This window comes from Rhinopithecus roxellana, chromosome 17 (assembly GCF_007565055.1).
Source record: "Rhinopithecus roxellana isolate Shanxi Qingling chromosome 17, ASM756505v1, whole genome shotgun sequence".
Lineage (NCBI taxonomy): Eukaryota > Metazoa > Chordata > Mammalia > Primates > Cercopithecidae > Rhinopithecus > Rhinopithecus roxellana.
Window position 1 is genome coordinate 12,006,234 of NC_044565.1, and position 19,932 is coordinate 12,026,165.

At 40.9% G+C, this 19,932-nt stretch overlaps 1 protein-coding gene across 5 annotated transcripts in view; it reads right to left on the reverse strand.

Moving 5' to 3' along the window:
• EVA1A (eva-1 homolog A, regulator of programmed cell death) overlaps positions 1–19,932 on the reverse strand; it is a 184,210-nt gene that overhangs the window by 18,055 nt on the left and 146,223 nt on the right. For 3 of the 5 annotated variants that reach the window (XM_030921137.1, XM_010362804.1, XM_030921138.1), the window contains one exon: positions 14,481–14,633. In XM_030921137.1, coding sequence (XP_030776997.1) covers positions 14,481–14,565 — 85 coding nt within the window. In that variant the 5' untranslated portion in view covers positions 14,566–14,633. Of the gene's footprint in view, positions 1–14,480; positions 14,634–15,063; positions 15,132–18,770; positions 18,890–19,932 lie in introns of those variants that run through there. The other 2 variants (XM_030921136.1, XM_010362805.1) reach the window with 2 other exon arrangements.

Sequence of the window (19,932 nt, forward strand, 5' to 3'; positions counted from 1 at the left end):
GGCCTATCTATCTAAACAGTTAGACCCCACCGTACAAGGGTGGCAGCCCTGTCTTCGGGCCCTAGCAGCAGCAGCCTGCCTAACCCAAGAAGCAAAGAAACTCATTAGGGGTGGTAACCTAACAGTCTTCTCTACTCACCACCTTCAAGATCTTATTGCCCACAGAAGTATTAGCCATCTAACCCCATCCAGACTCCAACTCTTTCACCTCTTATTCATAGAAGACTCCACCATTGCCCTAGGAGTCTGTTCCTCTCTGAATCCAGCAACCCTACTTCCTGACCCTCTCAAGCAACCTCGTACTGAACACTCCTGTCCAGAACTTTTAGAGGCCCAACCACCTAGTCACTTACATTTACATGACCAGCCATTGGAAGGCTCACAGTTAACTCTATTTGTAGATGGCAGTTCTTTTATAAATTCTCTAGGAAACAGACAGGCAGGATACACGGTAGTTACATCTTCTGCTGTCCTAGAAGCTAAGCCTTTACCACAAGGAACAACATCACAGCAGGCAGAACTTATCACAACTAGGGCTCTCCTCCTATCCAGAGGAAAAACGGTAAACATATACACAGACTCCAAGTATGCCTTCTTGATTGCACACACCCACTCTGTCATCTGGAAAGAGAGAGGGTTCCTAACCACCAGTGGTACCCCTATAGTCAACAAAAAACAGATACTCAAACTGCTAGACGCTTTATCAGCACCTTCCAGAGCAGCCATCATACACTGTAAAGGTCATCAGACTCCATCTAACTTGGTGACGGCTGGCAATAACTTTGCCGACACCACTGCCAAGTCGGCAGCCGGATTCTCCACTCCCACGCTTCCCTCTATTTGTTTTCTCTCTCCTCAATATACCCCTACTTATACCCAAGAGGAAAAGATCAAACTATTACAAGATTCAACAGCCAAACTAGCTGCAGACAATTGGATTTACCTCAATAATAAATTAGTTGTTCCTGAAACTCAACTCCACACCATTCTAAAAGACATACATAATTCCCTACACATTGGACCCAAAGCTCTATATAACCTCCTAAGCCCCCTCATTCACTGCCCCACACTCATGAAACACCTAATTATAATCAACTGACAGTGCTCCACATGCCTCAAGTCAAACCCTCAAGGTGCATTGTGCAACCCCCATCCGAGCCATCAACTCAGAGGGCACCAACCAGGCGAAGATTGGCAAATTGACTTTACCCACATGCCAAGGCATAAAAAATTCAAATATCTCTTAACCCTCGTTGATACCTTTTCAGGATGGATAGAAGCCTACCCTACTATAGGAGAAACCACCAATATAGTTGTCTCCATACTCATTGAACACATTATTCCTAGGTTTGGCCTCCCGCTCACTCTTCAGTCTGACAACGGCCCAGCATTCATCTCCAAAGTAGTCCAGCAAGTGGCGACCCTTCTATACATTACCTGGAAACTCCACATCCCTTATAGATCTCAGTCCTCTGGTAAAGTAGAGAAGGCCAGTGGGCTCATTAAGCAGCAACTCACCAAACTCTCCCTCGAGACTCGACAATCGTGGGTAACTCTCCTTCCCCTGGCCCTAACCTGGCTGCGAGCAGCCCCACGGAGTCCAACAGGCCTCAGTCCGTTTGAATTAGTTTACGGCCGGCCCCTCACCCTCCAGCAGTTACCCACCCTTTCTTCCCCGCTGGCAACTTATCTCCCATACCTCACCCTCTTGAGGCAACTCCTGAGACAACATGCAGAACTAGCACACCCCCCTCCAACAGACACCTATAGCCCACATCTCTCTCTCTCAGCCCAGGAGACCAAGTATACTTAAAAGATATCCAAGCCAAAGATCTTCAGCCCAGGTGGAAAGGCCCCTATACTGTCCTCCTATCCACATACACAGCAGCCAAACTTCTAGGACAAACGCACTGGGTCCATATATCACAATGAAAAAAGGCCCCCACCGAAGACAATCAGTGGACATCTACTAGACTTACCCCTACCCGCCTCAAATTCACCAAACTCCCTCAACCACCACATGTTCCCTGACCTCTTGCGCTTATCCCGATTTCTCGCCATACTCTATATAAACATAACAGAATTCCAATATATTACCCCAGATCCCTACTTGTCTCCGGATGATAGCCCATCACAGTGGTTTTCCCGCTTACCTTTATAGAACATCTTCAGTGGCAAGGTGTACTCTGTGATTACACTGAAGATGAAGTCTTATCTCATACTTATATCACTATCTTTCTCTTGTATTTCAATCTCTATTACTAACCCAACTTTCATATGGAGATTCTCTATAGTTGAAACTTGGTCACGCAAAAATAAACAGCACTCACAGCTACAAGGCACTGCTGACTGCCCCCCTTCAGGCTGCCAACCCCACCTTACTATAAATTTCACCCTATCGTGTTGCAGTGTGGCCGGAGCTAAGGCTCTCTGCTTCCTGCACAATCAGACACATTACAATTGTAAGACTTACTGGAAACAAAAGAACCTAGGATGCCCTTATATTTATTGTAAGATCCATTATGCAACCTTGAGACAGGAGAAACCCACTGCCCTCTTCACCGTTGCAAATCAACGGACCCCCCTTCAATACCAATTAAATATCAAAGACCCATGGGACCCCCAATGGGTAGACGGCATCAAAGGTGGACTCTACACAGGCTACACAATTCTTAGTTCATATCCCATGGCTACTCTCCTGATAAAAAGAACACTTGTCCAGCAAAAATCCCTTCCTCAAAACATACAAGTCCTACAGAATTTAACCTTAGCCATACAATCACGAGTCAGGCCTAGTAGACACTAACATCCAAACCCTAAACAGGATTAAAGCAGAATTAAAAACCTAAAATACCCCCTTCATCCCCGGACCACCAGTATGGCTGCTGCCTGTAATACAGCATCCCATTCCTAATTCCCGTACTAATCCTCTGTCTTGTCTTATGTTTCGCTCCTGTTTTAATCAAATTTTTCCGAGCCAGAGTTCAAGAGATCACCTGTGTTGCCTTCAACCAGATGCTCCTACATCCCTATGTCCAGGTGCCAACCATAGACCCTCATAACAACGCCCCCTAACAGCAGGAAGCAGCTAGACAGACAACGGCGCCCCCTATCACTATAATCAATAAAAGGTTGGACTGTCTGGACGGAGGGAGGGAGGGAACAAAAAGAACAAAGGGACTAAAATGGCGCATTTCCGGGTTCTTCATTGTTAACTTTCCCGCGCCCAGGAAAGACGGGTGGACTGCGCAGGCACAACCCCACCTCCAATGGAGAAAAACCGGAACCCGCCTAGCCAGGCCTACTGCCCCGCCCCCAACCCGCCTATGTCCCGCCCACTGCCCTCCCACTCCGGGGCCCAGGACATAAAAGCAGCTCCCAGCGGGCACTGCGGTGCGAACTTCCTTGGCTCCTGCTCGTGTGCGGACCTAGGAACCTCGCCTGAGAATGCCAGAGCGACTTTGTCGGCCTCCACCGCCGGAGACCAGTGAACCTCGCCCCTCCCTCACATTGGCAAGTTATTAAAGTTTTCTTTTACCCTGCTTACTTGCCTATTCTCTGGCACTTACTCTGGTGGTCATCTGGAGTACTCTGGTGGTCGTTTTTGGAGCAAATCAGTTATGAGGAAATATTTTGAAAAATAATAATAGAAGAAATATTTTTGTGCTTAATGCTACTTCCTTTTTTGCTTGTTGTTTATTGCCTTGCAATGGATTCTCAGGAAAGGAATCTCTGTGTCAAACAGGATACATATTATTATAGCTCTTGATACACATTGCCAAGTGCGTCTTGAAAAGTGGTACACTAATTTATCTTGCTATCATCTGTGTACGAAAGTACTACTTTCACCAAACCCTCTTTAGCGGAGGATATTCCAACTGTTAAAAAATGTTACAAATTGTGAGCCCCTCCTTAGGGGTAGTACTGGAGGCCTGGGGTCCTGGCATTTCTCAGCCCATGCAGGAAGCTCCCTGATGAGTGTCTGAAACCATTTTTAGATTAACTTTTAGTACTCTACTGCATGCTTCTGAAACCAGAGTAGGCACAGCTTCAATCCTAGGCAGGGAGGATGCACAAAAGCAGAATGTCCATGATACATCTTTCTGGAGCAGCAATTTTACGGTGAGATTTGGAAGAAACAAAGTTTAATCATTTCCAAGAGAACATGTAAGAACTATCAAGTCTTAGGACACATGGCCAGGACCAGAAGGTGCCCAGTGAAGTGCTGGGGTGGGGCCCTGTCCCACAACCCTTGGACCAAATAAGAAGGAAAAGTAAAACCTGGAACTGAGGAAGCCCCAGCAACTCCAGACTCCATAGCCCTTTACCAAGACTCACAGGAAGAACAAAGGCAAAGGCAAGGCAAGAACTGCAGAGGAAGAACCTAGTACAGAAGTTTCCTAGGAGACTTCAACTGATGCATCAGCAAAACTGAAAGGCTAATGCCTGTCCACACATCCAAAAGCAGATCTGTCCTGGATCTGTTTTCAACACGTCAGCCAGCTATCAGGAAACCTGAGATGTGATTCTTCTACCTGGCTGAGCCTCCCATCAAGACATAAACTGGGCTCCCTCTTACCTTATGGACAGCTGCCGTGTGGAGGTGGATCTATGGACTGGCCTCATGCTGCATTCAAGCACTTTGCCTAGGACCCAACAATCATTGCCAAGATGAAAGTCAGCAGCAGGTCTGAAGTTTGCTTTCATTATGTTCTCTAGCCTGTAACCAAGACAGTAATCCTGGCCACTTCTTCAAACCCGACGCAAGGCTGTGCTGATATAAATGCAAACTCAGCTCCATGCCTATCAACCATCTATGTGGCTAGGACTGCAAACTGAGTATTCAGGCACTAGGCAAGAGGTCTTCCCAGGTTTCCAACTAGACTTTCGAGAATTTCCAAAGATAATGACTTTGCCCCTTTCAGTGCCCATCCTCCAAAAATAATCAGAGGGGGCCTCTGGAAGCCATTTAGACTCTCCAGCCTCCTCCCTAGTGGAAATGGAGTTGGACACAAAAAGGCAACCTACTGACCTCAAAGGCACCAGCCCAGATACTGAGTATAGGGGCCCCCTATGACACACCTCATCTGAGCCACATCAAAGCCCAAACTGTTCCTCAACCTCTATCATCCAGACAGGCCAGAACAGCCCTTCAGAATTGTCTTGAGATGGGACAAGAGACAGTAGAGCTGCAGGTTCAGAATGGCTGCCTCATCCCTCCCTCCTGAAAAGTCTATACCTGCTGATCAGAGCCTCATACCTTAGGGAGGTCAGCCCTCCCAGTAAGTGTCCCCCTAAGAGGACCTTCTGGTCTTTTCCTCCTCTGAGGGGAGGAATGATACCCTCTGTGCCACAAAATATATAACTTCTACTCTCACATGACTTGATTGACTGATGAATGGATGCCCTGAGGAAGAAAGAGATGCAGAGGACAGCCTGTGTCGTGTCTTGTGAATTCCTGTTTCCCTAGCTGTGATGCCTGTGCAAATGGAGGAACCCCAAATAATATGGGGTGGTGGACGCACAGACACTGCCTAATAAAATTTAGTAAATTTAAATTGAATTTAAGGGGAATTTATCATATATCATATAAAAATTTAAGTTGCTGAATTTTATAAGAAAACTGAGTTAAAATGCATAAGGGCATTACAATATAATTTTAATAGGAAGCTATGAAAATTATCTGCACTTGCTATGTAAATGACAGAATTTTGGGTAACTATGTAAGATCACTGATGGACTTGAAAAGATATCCATTACTTAATTTTATCAGACATTTACTTTCAAATATTTGCTGTTAACCAGTTAACCAATACCCTCTCATGTTACTAAATTTTTTTTTATTCTGAGGGAGCACTTCTATGAAAACAATAGTAAGATTGTGGCTAATTCTGGTTATTAAAATGATCAAATTGTTTGGTTAGTTTATGTTATTGTTAACCAAATGCTCCTATAGATAGCATATTGTACAGATGTTTTGATTCATCCTTTTACTCTAGGTCAATTTTCCTTAATTTTATTCATCAAATTGTATTTACTATAGATAAAAGAAACATTGTAGTTACCATGTACTCTGCAGATCTGCACTCTTTAAAAATACAAATTGTCAGTCAAAACTCACACCTATTTTATAAAAATTTGGATTTTAAATAATACTTTGAGGTAATTTCTATGCACATTAATGATTGTTAAGGGGGGTAATTCAATTCTTAAAAGAGGGGAAGTTTACATGGGTACACTGATTTGTCAAAAAGGTACAATTAAGATTGTACCTTTCAATGTGTAGGCATTTTATCTATAAAATAATTGAAAACCTAATGAAGTGGGGGGTGGGAAATGGTTTGAAGTATAGATTAAACAAAAACAACATATGACGAATAGATGTTAAAGCTGGGTGACAGGTCTATTATATTTTTTCATATTTTGTATATGTTTTTCATGTTCTGTAATAAAACACTTACATGAAATGACAGAGTTGATCTATACTTAGTTCTTAAGATTTTGGTTACCTTTGGAAGGAGAAGGAGAATGTGATTATCAGGGGAATGAGGAAGTCTGATTCTATTTCTTAGTTTCACAAGTTTATTTTGTTATAATTCATCAGCTTTACATAAATGTTTTGTGCATATGTTTCTGTATGCATGTTATAAATCAATAAAAAATTAAATATTAAAAAATTTACAAATTACATATTAATACATGGTTACTTATATTCAGTCTATAAACATTTGCTGCAAGTCTTCAATGCCTTGGGCATAGCTTAAAGGCTAAGGACACAAAGGCCCTCGGCCCTCACAGGATTCACAGTCTAAAGGGGAATGAGAAAACCCAGAACTACAATACCTTCTCAAATGCCCAAATTTGTGACTATCAGTTGCGGGGGGTGAGGCTCCCTCACTCCTGAGAGACTGCCTTCCTCATACCAATGTCATGGGAAATGTGATTCAAATTCTGGTTAAATACTAAACAGTCAGCATAATTCTGCTTGCAGTTACACATTCAACATTCAACAAATATTGGTTAAACAGGGAAAAATAATCACCCAAAACTCCTGCTCTGAAAAATATTACTATAAGCAAAGTCAAAAGACAAGTGACAAATTAGGAAAAATATCTGTAATATGTAACAGACACAAAGGACTAATATAGGAAAAGTGCCTAGAAAGAGTATTAAGAAAAAGATCAATAAAAAATGAAAGAGAGATATGGACAGTTCACAGAAAAAGAAATACAAATGGCTCTTTAACATATGAAAAATGGGGACTGGCACACTATAGCTCACAAGCCAAGTCTGCCCAGCCATAAGTTTTTGTAAATAAAATTGTATTGAACACGATGATGTCCATTCATTTGTGCATTATCTATGTCTCCTTTCGTGCAACAATGCAGAGTTGAATTGTTACAGCAGAGACTGGCTCACAAAGCTGAAAATATTTACTGTCTCACCCTTTAAAGAAAAAGCTTCCTGACCTCTGATCTAGAGAAGCAGAAATTAAATAGCACTTAGATATTATTCTTCATCTATGAGATTGTCAAAGTTCAAAAGTTTGAAAACACTTGTTGCAGGGGCTTCTCATATATCTTTTAAGAGTAAATTGGTAAAATTATTTAAATGATAATTTATTAATATTTTTCTCAGTTGATAATTTACACATACTTTGTTCCCACAGTTTTTCTTTGGGGCACTTATTCTACAAGAGCACTTGAACATACACGTCATAGTTATTTATTGCAGCTCTGTTTGTTGCTCAGTTTGGAAAGATTTAAACCATTTTCACTGGACTGGTTAAACTATGGATGTCCATCTATATAATGGAATGATATGTAGTTGTCTAAAAGAATGAGGAAGGTCTCCACATGCTGATCTAAAATATCTCCATAATATATCATTCAGTGAAAATCGTGAAGGGCAAAACAGTATGCATGGTGTGCTACCTGTGCATAAAATGGAGGAGGAGAAAACTGTATCCTTGTATTTTCTTAATATCTGCATAAAGAACTCTGGAAGGATGCATAGAGGCCTGATGATGGGTCAAGTTTGGGAACTGGATGGAGGAAGCAGCTCTTGGGTAAGATGCCTCGCTACATGTCTTTTTATAATTATTTGGTTATTGAGCCATATTCATTCACTGATTAAGCATCTGATGGGTGCCAGGCACTATTCTACATGTGCAGGACATAGCAGTCAATGAAAGAAACAAAAATCTCTCTTCTCCTAGGAGCTTATGTTCCAGCAGGGGAGATGATACTAAACAAATAAAATATATAGTATGGTGGATGATGGTAAGGTGATAAGGAGGAAAAAATGGGAAAAAAAGGAAGAAGAATACGAAGTGCTGAATGTGTGTTGTGGCGAAGAAGTGGATAGTGACGAGCAAAATTTACTGAGAAGGTGATTTATTTATTTGCTTATTTTAAAATTTTATGGGTACATAGAAGCTATACATATTTATGGAGTACCCAAAGGTGACTTTTGAGAAACAAAGAAAACTTAAAGGAAATAGAAGAGTGAGCCAGGCAAATATACTAAATATTCAAATCATTAAATTAAAACGAGTAATCATTCCATTTACTCTTTCTAAGAACCTTGTTAGGAATTATTAATGAGGTCAGTATTATTAATGAGATTATCTTCATTATAAACTATCATATTCTGGTCCCAATGAGTTCCTTACATACAATTAAAAAAAAATGTTAAGTCCTCTAATCCAAGTGCTAATAGAGAGGGAAATAAAACATGTGTGGGAGAGTGTGGATGGGTGCCTAAGCCCATTGATTCAAGGTGGGGTAGGTTGAGGAGAGATGACCGTAAGAGAGTTCAGGAGACTGGGAGGGAGTCAACCTGTCCAGGACTAAAAGGGAGAATTCTTGGAAAAGGAAAAGACCGTGCCAAAGAAATGAGGTAAGAAAAAACCTGACAAGTCGTTTAGAATAACTGGAGCAGAGGTCTTGGTCAGGGAGGGCAGTGACTTAATTAAAGCATGGAGTAGTAAAGGTCAACATTAAAAGCTCTGGTAAGCCACAGAAGGACTTTCAGAATGGGATGCCTCAAACTATCATCAAGTCCTTTCTTCCTTGCCTGCCTCTGCTCTAGGGCATGCTTTCTTAACCTCAGAACTGTTGATGTCTTGCCCCAGTAATTCTTTGTTGCAGGAGATTGTCCTGTGCATTGTAGGATGTTTCTCCACCCATTAGATGCCAGTAGCAGCCTGCACTTCTAAGCTGTGACACCCAAAAATATCTCCAGACATTGCCAGAAGTCCCCTTGCAGAGCAAAATCACACCTGATATGAACCACTGATCTAAAGATTGAAAAAGCTAAAATTCTCATTTTTCCAGCCTCCCTTGCAGCTAGAAATGACCATGTGACACAGTCTTGGCCAGTGAAATCTGAGAGGAGATCTACTGGAAACTCCTTCCATTTTCTGCCCTTTTTGATCTTGAATCAGCCTGAACAACAGCGGCCATTTGGCAGCCATGAGATGACAAACATAGAAAAAAGGCTTTGAGAATCACAGAGATATTGGCCCCTACATTTTTTATTGTATATATTTAAGGTGTAAAACCTGATGTTTTTCTATACATACATATTGTTAAATGATTACTCAAGTGAATAAACACGTTCATCACCTTCTTTTCATTTTTTGTGTGGTAAAAGCACCTAAAATCTATTCTCTTAGTACATTTTCAGTATACATATAATTTTAACTATCATCCTCATGCTATACATTAGAACTCTAGACTTATTCATCCCACAACACTGCAAGTTTGTATCTTTGGACATACTTCTCATTTCCTCCTCCATGCCCCGATAACTACTATTCTACTCTCTGTTTCTATGTATTCAACCTTTTTTTTAAGTTTTATGTGTAAGTGAGATCATACAGCATTTTTATTCCTGTCTCTGACTGGGTATATATCCAAAGAAAATGAAATCAGCATCTATAGAGATATCTGCACTCCCATACTTATTGTAGCCCTATTCATAATAGTCAAGATATAAAAACAACCAAAGTGTCCATCAATAGATGAACAGATTTTAAAAACTGTGGTGTATTTACAAAATGAAATATTATTCAGCCTTAACAAAGAAGGAGATACTGCCACTTGTGACAACATGGACAAAGCTGGAATATATTATACTGAGTAAAATAAGCCAGACAGGGAAAGAAAAAGACAGGCCTCTACGTGTTTGTGCTAATGAGCCAATGCTAGCAACCACCTACCTCCAGACTTCTTATTATGTGGGTAAGATAACGTCTATGTATTTAGGCCACCAAGTTGAGGTTTTCATTTTTTGCAGTTGAAAACAATCCTGACTCTTAAACCACACAAACTTGTTTGGGTTTTATCCCAGAGATAATGAGAATCCACTGAGGGATGCTAAAAAATAAAAAGAATTGCATCATCACATCTGCATTTTGGAAACATCATTTTGCTACAAAATACAGACTGTGAAACAAGATTGTAGAGGCATGACCATGGCAAATACCATTATGATAAGGCAGACAAAACCATGATGGCGCTTGGAGCCAGTCAATCAACGATGGTGGGACTAAAGTGGATGCCATACATTTTAACAGGCAAAATGAATCGACCAAAACAAGTTGGATATGGGCAGTGAAGAAGATGCATCAAAGGTTAAAAATCCTATTTCTGGATTAGGTGATGCCCTAGATAGGTACATAAAAGAAATAGCATATTTAAAGAGAAGGACAATATTCTATTCTAGGCTGGAGTGAATTTGAAATGCTTATAGCACAACCAAATAGCTATTTTCAGGACACTTAGATAAGAAGCTCAGAAAGTTAGAAAAGACAGAGGCATGATAATTGTCTAATATATGTATGGTATAATTCAAAATTTAATATTTTAATAAAATAACATTACTTATTATGAATATCAATGAATTGTTAATAAAAATACAGCTAAGCAAAATAAAATTAAAAATACATATACCTGTACCCACACAATTCTGGCACCTGGTTATAATTTGTAGTAAAATGTGGTTACCTATACATATGAATATACATACATAAATGGGATTATAATGTATATGATGTGTGGTAACAGGCTTCATTTACCTAGTAGCATATCATAAACATCTTTCTACTTCAATTCACACTCACAAATTTTCCCTAATATTTTTACTGCATGTATTATAAATAATTCTGAGATGAATCATCCTCACAGTAAAATTTCTGTGTATATCCCTAATTATTTCCTTAGGAGACACTTCCAGAAGTGGGATTTCTGGCTAGCACATGTGTTTTTAAGAGCTTTGATGGATATTGCCAAATTATTTTTTAGAGAGGTTGTAGCAAATTCACAATCCCATCAGCACAATGTGCAAGTAATCATCTCCCCAGACTTTCTCCAAGACTAAAATTATATACTTAATCAGTCAAGTCTTTGAGAAATGTATAAAATAAAAATGCTAATCTCATTGCAGTTTCCATTTTGTATTTTTCTGCCAGAATTTGAGCTGTTCATGTTTTATTGACAATTTGTATTTCTTCTTTTGCCAACTGTTGATTCTTGTTTTTCGGCAACTTTCCTTTTGGGACACTTCTATTGATTTGTAAGAGTTCTTCATTTGTTATAAACTTTAACTCTTCTTCATTAATGTTTCATTTTCCCCTAGTTTGACACTTGTCGTTTACTTGTAGGGCCCATTGTGGTAAGCAGATATTTACAATTATTGGAATGGCCAAGGTTTGAAATGTTTGTTGGGAAGAATGGGCACAAGATGTGTCCAGAAATAAATAGGGAGATTAAAGTATGATGTGAAAAGCTCAGCTGAGATTGGAGACTATGAATTTCTAGTGGCTTCAAATGGCAAATTGTACTGGTGTTTGATAACTTGTGCAAAGTGAGAAAGGGTCACTTTTCCTAAGTCATCTAATATGAACCCTGGCTAGATTGGAACTGGAAAGTAAAACCAGCCCTTGCCTGAAGAGAAATCCAATCAGAACCTCAGTCCCTTTCTTTTTATGTAATATCCAGAGACCATCAGGCAAAACAAAAACAAAATATCAAATATTTTCAAACTCACTTAACCAGCAGAGGAGCGGTTTGGTCATTCAAACCACTGAGCATTTTCATGTAATTTTAAATGGCTCCTTTTATATAAACAGTATCTGTTTCCAACAAATGATCTTGAGGAGAAAGTCAGCCGTCTTCCTAAAGAGTACAACTTTGAACCAAAAAAGGGGTGAATATCAGACTCTCCCAACTCACATGCCTTCTTCTGTCTCCAACTCTCCCACAAGGTTACCAAACACCTTAGACACCCACCTAACAAAGAACACACACACACACACACACACAGAAAGTAAGCAGGATTCACTCAGTTGGGGTTTCACCTACTGGTTTACTCAGAAGCTACAGAAAGGAATATGGAAGTTATGTGTATTAGCAAATGTGTTGCTGAAATAAGGCACCACGTGGATAGGAGAGGAGGCAACAGATGTACTGGGAGAAAATAGGAGGGGCTGGGGCCCTGCGGGGTTGAAGATCTGGTAGAGCAGAATGAGGACATGAGGCAGCTACAAGATTAGGATATTTTCCACAATTTTCTTCCATCATACTTTTCATCATTGCTTCTAATTCAATTATTTAATTTTCTTCACTAAAAACAATGGTTATTTGTATCTTGAATATTCACCTACATATTTTAAATTTTCTTTATTAATTTCACTTATAATCAGGGAATGTTCTCCATTTCAGAATTGATTTTCAGTCATTGAGTCTACACACTGGATCCAAATTTTATTTTAGCCACACTGCTTTTCTATTTCTTTGCATTTTCTTTTTATCTCAGCCTATACTTACTTAAAGAAGCATTGTCTTCCTGCATCCCAAGTAATATTTAATTCAAGAGTATGGGGCAGGAAGGAGGAAGTTTGGAGGGGAGAGAAAAACAGGGCCATGTACTTTTCAGCCTTGACAAAATCACAAGACACATTGGTAAACACAGGACTATTCAATGAGTTACCACTTTCAATGGTCATAAGTCAGGGTCATGTCGACTGAAATGGAAAATTGCCAGGTACCTCCTGTGCTGAGCAGAGGTCCAAAGTGCAGTGCTCTGTTTGCTCTCACGCGAGACATATTTTTGCAACAGCTGATTCACAGGTATCTTTTGGGTCTTCGGAAACTACAGACACTCTCCGCAAGCCCCACTTCATTTAGGGGATAGCTTCACTATAGAGCTAAGGAAATTATCCTTAAATTGCTTGTGAAAATGATGCCTGAATTTCAAAGCTCTTTTCCGCTCTTGTGTCCTTTCTCTCCAATGTTGCCTTGAAGCAAGAGCAAAGATGAGATTCCTCCAATGGGTGAGTGCCTAGAGAAGGGGGCCCTGGACTTCCTTAAGGGGAAAAAGGAGCTGACTGGTGACCTAGGCCTTCACTGATTCAAGAAGGCAGAGCCCTGGACCTGAGGCACAAGCAGACTACATGCTGCAGCTCGCCCAGCACAAGGCCCTGAGCAGTCCTTTTTTTTTTGAAATCAGGATGCGCGTCATCAAAGATCCTCTCACAAAGAGAAGCCATGAACTTCCTTGGCTCGTGGAACTCTCCACTTGGCTCAGATTTGCCACTGTAAATCATAATATCAGGTTTGCATTTCAACTCTTAGACCACCATGTGTCCACCCTGCCTAGAGAATTAGAAAGTAAAACCAGTCCTTGCCCAAAGGAAATCTAATTGAAACCCTAGTTCCTTCCTTTTTATACAATATATCCAGAGACATCAGGCAAAACAAAACAAAACAAAAACAAAAGCAAAGTATTAAGAAATTAAAAACTCATTCAAGCAGCAGAGGCACAGTTTAGTCATTCAAACCAGTGAGCATTTTCATGTATTTTAAAATGACTCCTTTTATATGAACAACATCTGTTTTCAAGAAATGATCTTGAGGAGAAAATCAACCATCTTACTAAAGAGTACAACTTTGAACCAACGAAGGGACAAATATCAGACTCTTCCATACTCCAGATGCCTTCTGTCTTCATCTCTTCTACAGCTTCATCAAATACCCCAGAAAGGCCCCAAACACAGAACATAAAAACACATACTCTCTCTTCCACATACACAGTCTCACACAGAGGCAGCCTGTGTGAGGTTAACTGCATAGAATAATTAGGCTGAGGTACTCCATCAGCCCCCGCCTTGGTCAGAGTTAATGCATAGTGACAGAAGCCAACAGTAGCCCCGGGCCACTTCACTCACTCACTTGAGCAGCTAAACATTTTCTGCAAGACAAAGCTCTTAGAACCCTTCATTTTTCAAATTAGAGAATGACAAGCTTAATTTCCAACCAGGAGACCTTTCATCTCAAAACTCAGCATAGCCGAGCAGTAGCTATGATTATGTAGTGTGTCTTTCCTGAGAATAAGGCCAGAGATGGCCAACCAGGAGACAACCTTGGACCCAGCCCCAGACCTCAGTCCTGGCCCAGCGGAGACCAGGCACCTACCTGAGACAAAGGAATAGGCCGCTAGGATGTTGCTGAGCAAAGCCATCTCCACGTGCTCCGGGTTGTGGCTGAGGGGTAGCCTCATGGGACATCCAGAGGGGACCTCCTGGAGGTGCTTGGCTGAATCAATGTGGCCACTCTCCCTCTTCTCTTCTGTTTGGGAAAACAAAGTGAGTGATAAGGCACATTCTGCTGTCCTGAGGCCGTGTTCCAGGTAGCCTGGGCTCCTAAAGACATATTTTTGCAACAGCTGATTTGCAGGTGTCCTTTGGGGCTTTGGAAACTACAGATCCTCTCTGGCCAGCCCCACTTTATTTGCGGGATAGCTTCACTATAGATCTACGGAAATTATCCTTCAATTGCTTGTGAAAACTATGCTTGCAAAAACTAGCCAGGCTCCTAAAGAAAGACCAGCAAGCTCTCCAAGCCAGGGGTGTCACAAAGATTTGGGGTCTTGTGCTCTTTGTTCAAGTGAGCTTCCTGGCTTTCAAGGAAGTAGAAACTCCTTACAACCCTGATTTTCCTGACCTTTCTCCTTTCTCTTCCCTGTATCTTCCTAATTCCCACTAAAATCCCCCCTTACCTCTTCTGGAACTCTTTATTTCATTCTCCCTGGTTCACCTTTGAGGCACAGCCCATCAGGTTCAAATCATCATTACAGTCATCACTGTATTTTAACTACAAGCCACAGCCCTTTCCTCTCCTGCTGTGCTTTCCCCGGAGCCTGCAGTGATGACACTTGTGTACCTTGATCAGCTTGCCTCATCTCTCAGGTCACTAAATGTGTGCCTTTGGCAGTGGTTCAGAGCTGGCTATCCCAGAACTGCCAAAGCGGTTCCCATTCTAAAATACCTATGAGAATTTGGGAGTGGGAGCTGCTCCCTGCCTCTAGCTCCATGACTCCACCTGTGACTGTGATGGGCGAGTAGAACACACACGTGGCCCAGACTGCCCATCCATAGAACCATCCCTCCAGAGATCAGAACACAGACTTGGGATCTCAGTGCTCAGCCTCTGGCTGGAGGAGCACATCCACTCCCCAGCTGCTGCAGCTCAAGCCTGGCATTAGCATTATCCAGTTACTCAGCAAAGGCTTTACAGAGAGCTCCTGAGCATGAAGTGGGAGAGAGGTGGCAAAGACCCAATGGCTCATTTGACACTGCTATGAACTGAAGGCAGGGAATTGAGTCACAGAGTGTAGAAGGGTGTCAGGCTTGGGGAATGAACCTGAGTTCTCAGTGGGTCATACATGTAACATGGGCCACAATTAGAAGGCCTGGAGAGCGGCAGTTCTATGAGGTAAATAGAATGGGCTACAACAGAACACTCTCAGGCTGGTAGATTTCTACAGGCTTCAGGAAAAACCAAAACAAGAAAACACCAACCAACTCACAGTTACAAAGAAACAACCACAAAGTCCTTGGAGCATCCAGAGGCTCTGAGAGTGACAGGACAAGGAGTGGGAGCTCCAGGGGCTTTGAAAAGAGACTGGCTGCTGTTAAGGGACCCCTGAGCCTCTAAGCCAGAACAGAGCGCCTCTTTCAACAGTCATCTGTGTTCCTAAAAGGTGACAACTGGATGACACAGGTGAATGGTTAGAATCGTCACCCTGAGTTCAGAGGCTGTTCTCCAGATCTAAGGACTTCAAGACCCAGGAAAAGAGTGAAGCTACTGGAACATGTCTGAGTGTGTAGTGAGTCATGTCTATTTCAAATCCATTCCCTCCTTCCCGTCTCCACTAATGCTACCAGGGTGCAAGTCTTATCATTTTATTTCTGGGAGTTTTGCAACAATCTCCTATCTGGCCTTTCTGCTGGTACCTCCTTCCTTCTCAGTATAGCCCCCATGCTTATTAACAGGGTCATTTTTTCATAGTACAAATAGGATCACATCACTCCACCACCCAACTCTAATGAATTCCCATTGACCTTCTTAACACAATACACATCCACTTTCACAATATCTGACCCCTTCCTTACCTCCTAATGTGTCTCCTATCCAAGCTGACACACACATATATATACACATAGATAATAAGAATGCTTAGAGCTTCAACAATACTAGATTACTTTTAGTTTCCCCAAGTAGAGCAAGCCCTTTCCTCTCTTCATGCTTTTGGTCACAGTCTTCCTTTTGCCTAAATGCCCCCCTTCTCTTCATCTGTCTGGCAAATGTTTCCTATAAGAAATAATTCAGAAGTTTTATGGCAGTCCCAAAATCTCAATGACGTTTTCTGCAGAAATAAAAAAATCCATAGTGAAATTCATATGGAATCTCAGGGGACCCCAAATAGTCAAAACAATCTTGAAAATTAACAAAGTTAGACATCTCACCCTTCCTGATTTCAAAATCTATTATAAATCTATAGTAATCAAAACAGCATAGGCCTAGCATATAAAAACAGACATGTAGTATAATGGAATAGAATAGAACATCCAAAAATAAACCCTTACATATACGTTCAGATTATTTTTGCAAGCATGCCAAGACCATTCAATGGGAAAAGACTGCCTTTTCAGCAAACAGTGTTGGAAAAACTGGATGTCCATGTGCAAAAGGATGAAGTTGGACCCTTACCTTATACTATATAAAAAATTAACTCAAAATGTATCAAAGACCTAAATGTAACAGCTAAAAATTTTAGAAGAAAATTTTAGAAGACTGTTAGAAGAAAACATAGGGATAAAGATTCATGACATTGGGGTTGACAATGATTTCTTGGATGTGACACCAAAAGCACAGGCAACAAAAGCAAAAAAAAGAAATGGACTCTATTAAAATTAAAAACTTCTGTGCATCACAGGGTACAACAGAGTGAAAAGGCAACCCACACAATGGGAGAAAATATTTGCAAATAATATATCTGATAAAGGGTTAATATCTAGACTGCTACCTATCCTAATTCCTAATATCAGGACTCCTACAACTCAACAACTAAAAACAAAGAGCTTAATTTAAAAATGGGCAACAGACTTGAAGCAATATTTCTCCAAAGATACACAAGTAGTCAACAGGCACACGAAAAGATGCTCCACCTAACCAAGTATTAATGAAATCAAAATCAAAACCACAGTGAAATATCATCTCATACCCATTAGGATGACTACTATCAAAAATCAGAAAATAAGTATTGGAACTTGTACACTGTTGATGGGAAGGTAAAATTGTGCAGCCACTATGGAAAATAGGACGACTATTCCTTAAAAAATGTTTAAATAGAATTATCCTATGACCCAGCAATTCCACCTCTGGGTATATACTCAAAGGATTTTAAAGCAGAGACTTGAACAGAATTCATACACCAATGTTCAGAGCTGCATTATTCACAACAGCCAAAAGGTGGAAGTAACCCAAATGTCCATCCACAGATGGATGAATAAATAAAATGCTGTCCACACATACAATGCAATATTACTCACAGCCTTAAAAAGGAAGGCATAAACATGGATGAAACTTGAGGACATTAGGCTAAGTGAAATAAGCGAGTCAAAAAGGACAGATATTATATGATTCCACATGTATGAAGCACCAGCAGTGGTCATATTCACAGAGACAGAAAGTAGAGTAGCGGTTGTCAGGAGCAGAGGCAGGGAAAAGATAATTATTGAACAGGATACAGGGTACAAAGTTTCTGTTTTGCAAGATGAAAAGAGCTCTGGGGAAGGATGACAGTGATGGTTGCACAGTAATGTAAACATACTTAATGCCACTGAACTATACCCTTAACAGTAATTTAAGATAATGAATTTTGTTATATGTATTTTACCACAATTTAAAAATTGTGTTGGTGAGGTAAAACAGTGAATTTTGAAGGTTACTTTATTTAAAGAATCTTGCAATCAAATTTTGGTTTTAAGTTAATAAAAATGATGGCAGAATTACCTTTTAGTGGTATTCAATTTGAAGTCAATAAAATTCTAATTCATATCACAATATGAATGTGGCTTAATTTTAAGTAAGAGATGTTACTGCACTTATTTTTAAAAATCGGATTGTAAATAAGTGTAATCTCTCATATTTATAGATTAACAGGAAAAAGATCGTATGAATAGATGGAAAAATACATTTGTGTAAAATTTAATAAAAATTCATGATTTAAGCAAAGGAAAGACCCCCATGAATCTTCCAAATGCCTTTCTTTGGCTATAAGAGTGTCTAGATATTCTTCTAATATTGTGCCTATGATATTGCGATTGGAACTGAGTGTCCCCTGGTATGTCACCCCCATACAGGTGACTGTGTCATTACATAGTGTTCAGGGGGTGATAATCTCATTATCCCTTTAGCTACCTGGGGAGAGGTGTGCTGTCAGGAGCAGAGAAGTTTCTGGTAAGAACAGTTCATCTCTGACAATGTTGGCATCAGCCAGTAGAGGTTCTAAAACTTGCTTGGCCCCAGTTGGCTTCTCAGACTCTGAAAGAAAAAAGCAGCAGCACAAAAACCATCCCATACCCAGGAGATCACATCATACCTTAGACCTGGTGTGCGTGTGAACCCAGCAGAGAAGCTTTGGTGGCTAGTGTCTGGATCCTTGGAAGGATGAATAGCATCCCCAAAGAGGAGAAAGCCCACTGACAGAGGTTAATCTGGAATTTGAACTAGACAGCCAGATAAACCAATCTCCCAAGGTCACAGCAGAAAGGATGCAAGAGGTAAAAGATCAAAGAAACATGCTTCCTTTCCACTCCCGTCAGCCAAAATCCACAAAACAGCTAGTGTGGGATGTGCCAATCTGGCCTCTCATCAGTGAAGTTTGCAGGCTAGCCTCTCTGGAACAGGAAGGGAGGGAATTCTGTTCCCTTCTAGCAATGCCCAGACGGGCCATGAAATAAAGTCTCACACAGCTCTGTAGGCACTAGAATCCTGGAAATGCTGATATGTAGATTCCTATACCGTGTGCCTTCCATGCTGAAGTGTCAAGGCCTCTACTCAGCCTAGGTAGGAAATCTCCCCTCTGTGTCCAGCTTCCCTTAGAAGCTTTCAGGAAGAATGAAATCAGTCATGGAGCTCTGAGCACTGAGCTGTCCCCACTTCACGTGTGCACACTCATTCATTCATTATCATCGCACCCTGCCAACTACTGCAGCTCCCGACTTCTGCTTATTGATGACTTTATAGAGACACATCTCAGCTGCTTCTTCCCCAAAAAGGAATGGTGGCACCATCCTATGTTAATTTTACAGGTCAAAAAAATAAGGGCGAGACAGAAAAGAAAACTGGAAGCATGGGATCGGTAACTGTTTACAGGCTCATGTACCAAAGTGCAGAAGTAGGTCTCTGAAGCCCATTGACCTTCCACTCTACACTTGTGAAAACCATCAGGCACTGACCCTAGGACAGTCACATGTTGTCTGAAGAGCAAAAGCTCAAATGGAAAAACAGTCCTCACATCACCAGCTGCGGAGAGGATACACATGGCCCCAGAGAAATAACTGAGCTGACAGAAACCCCG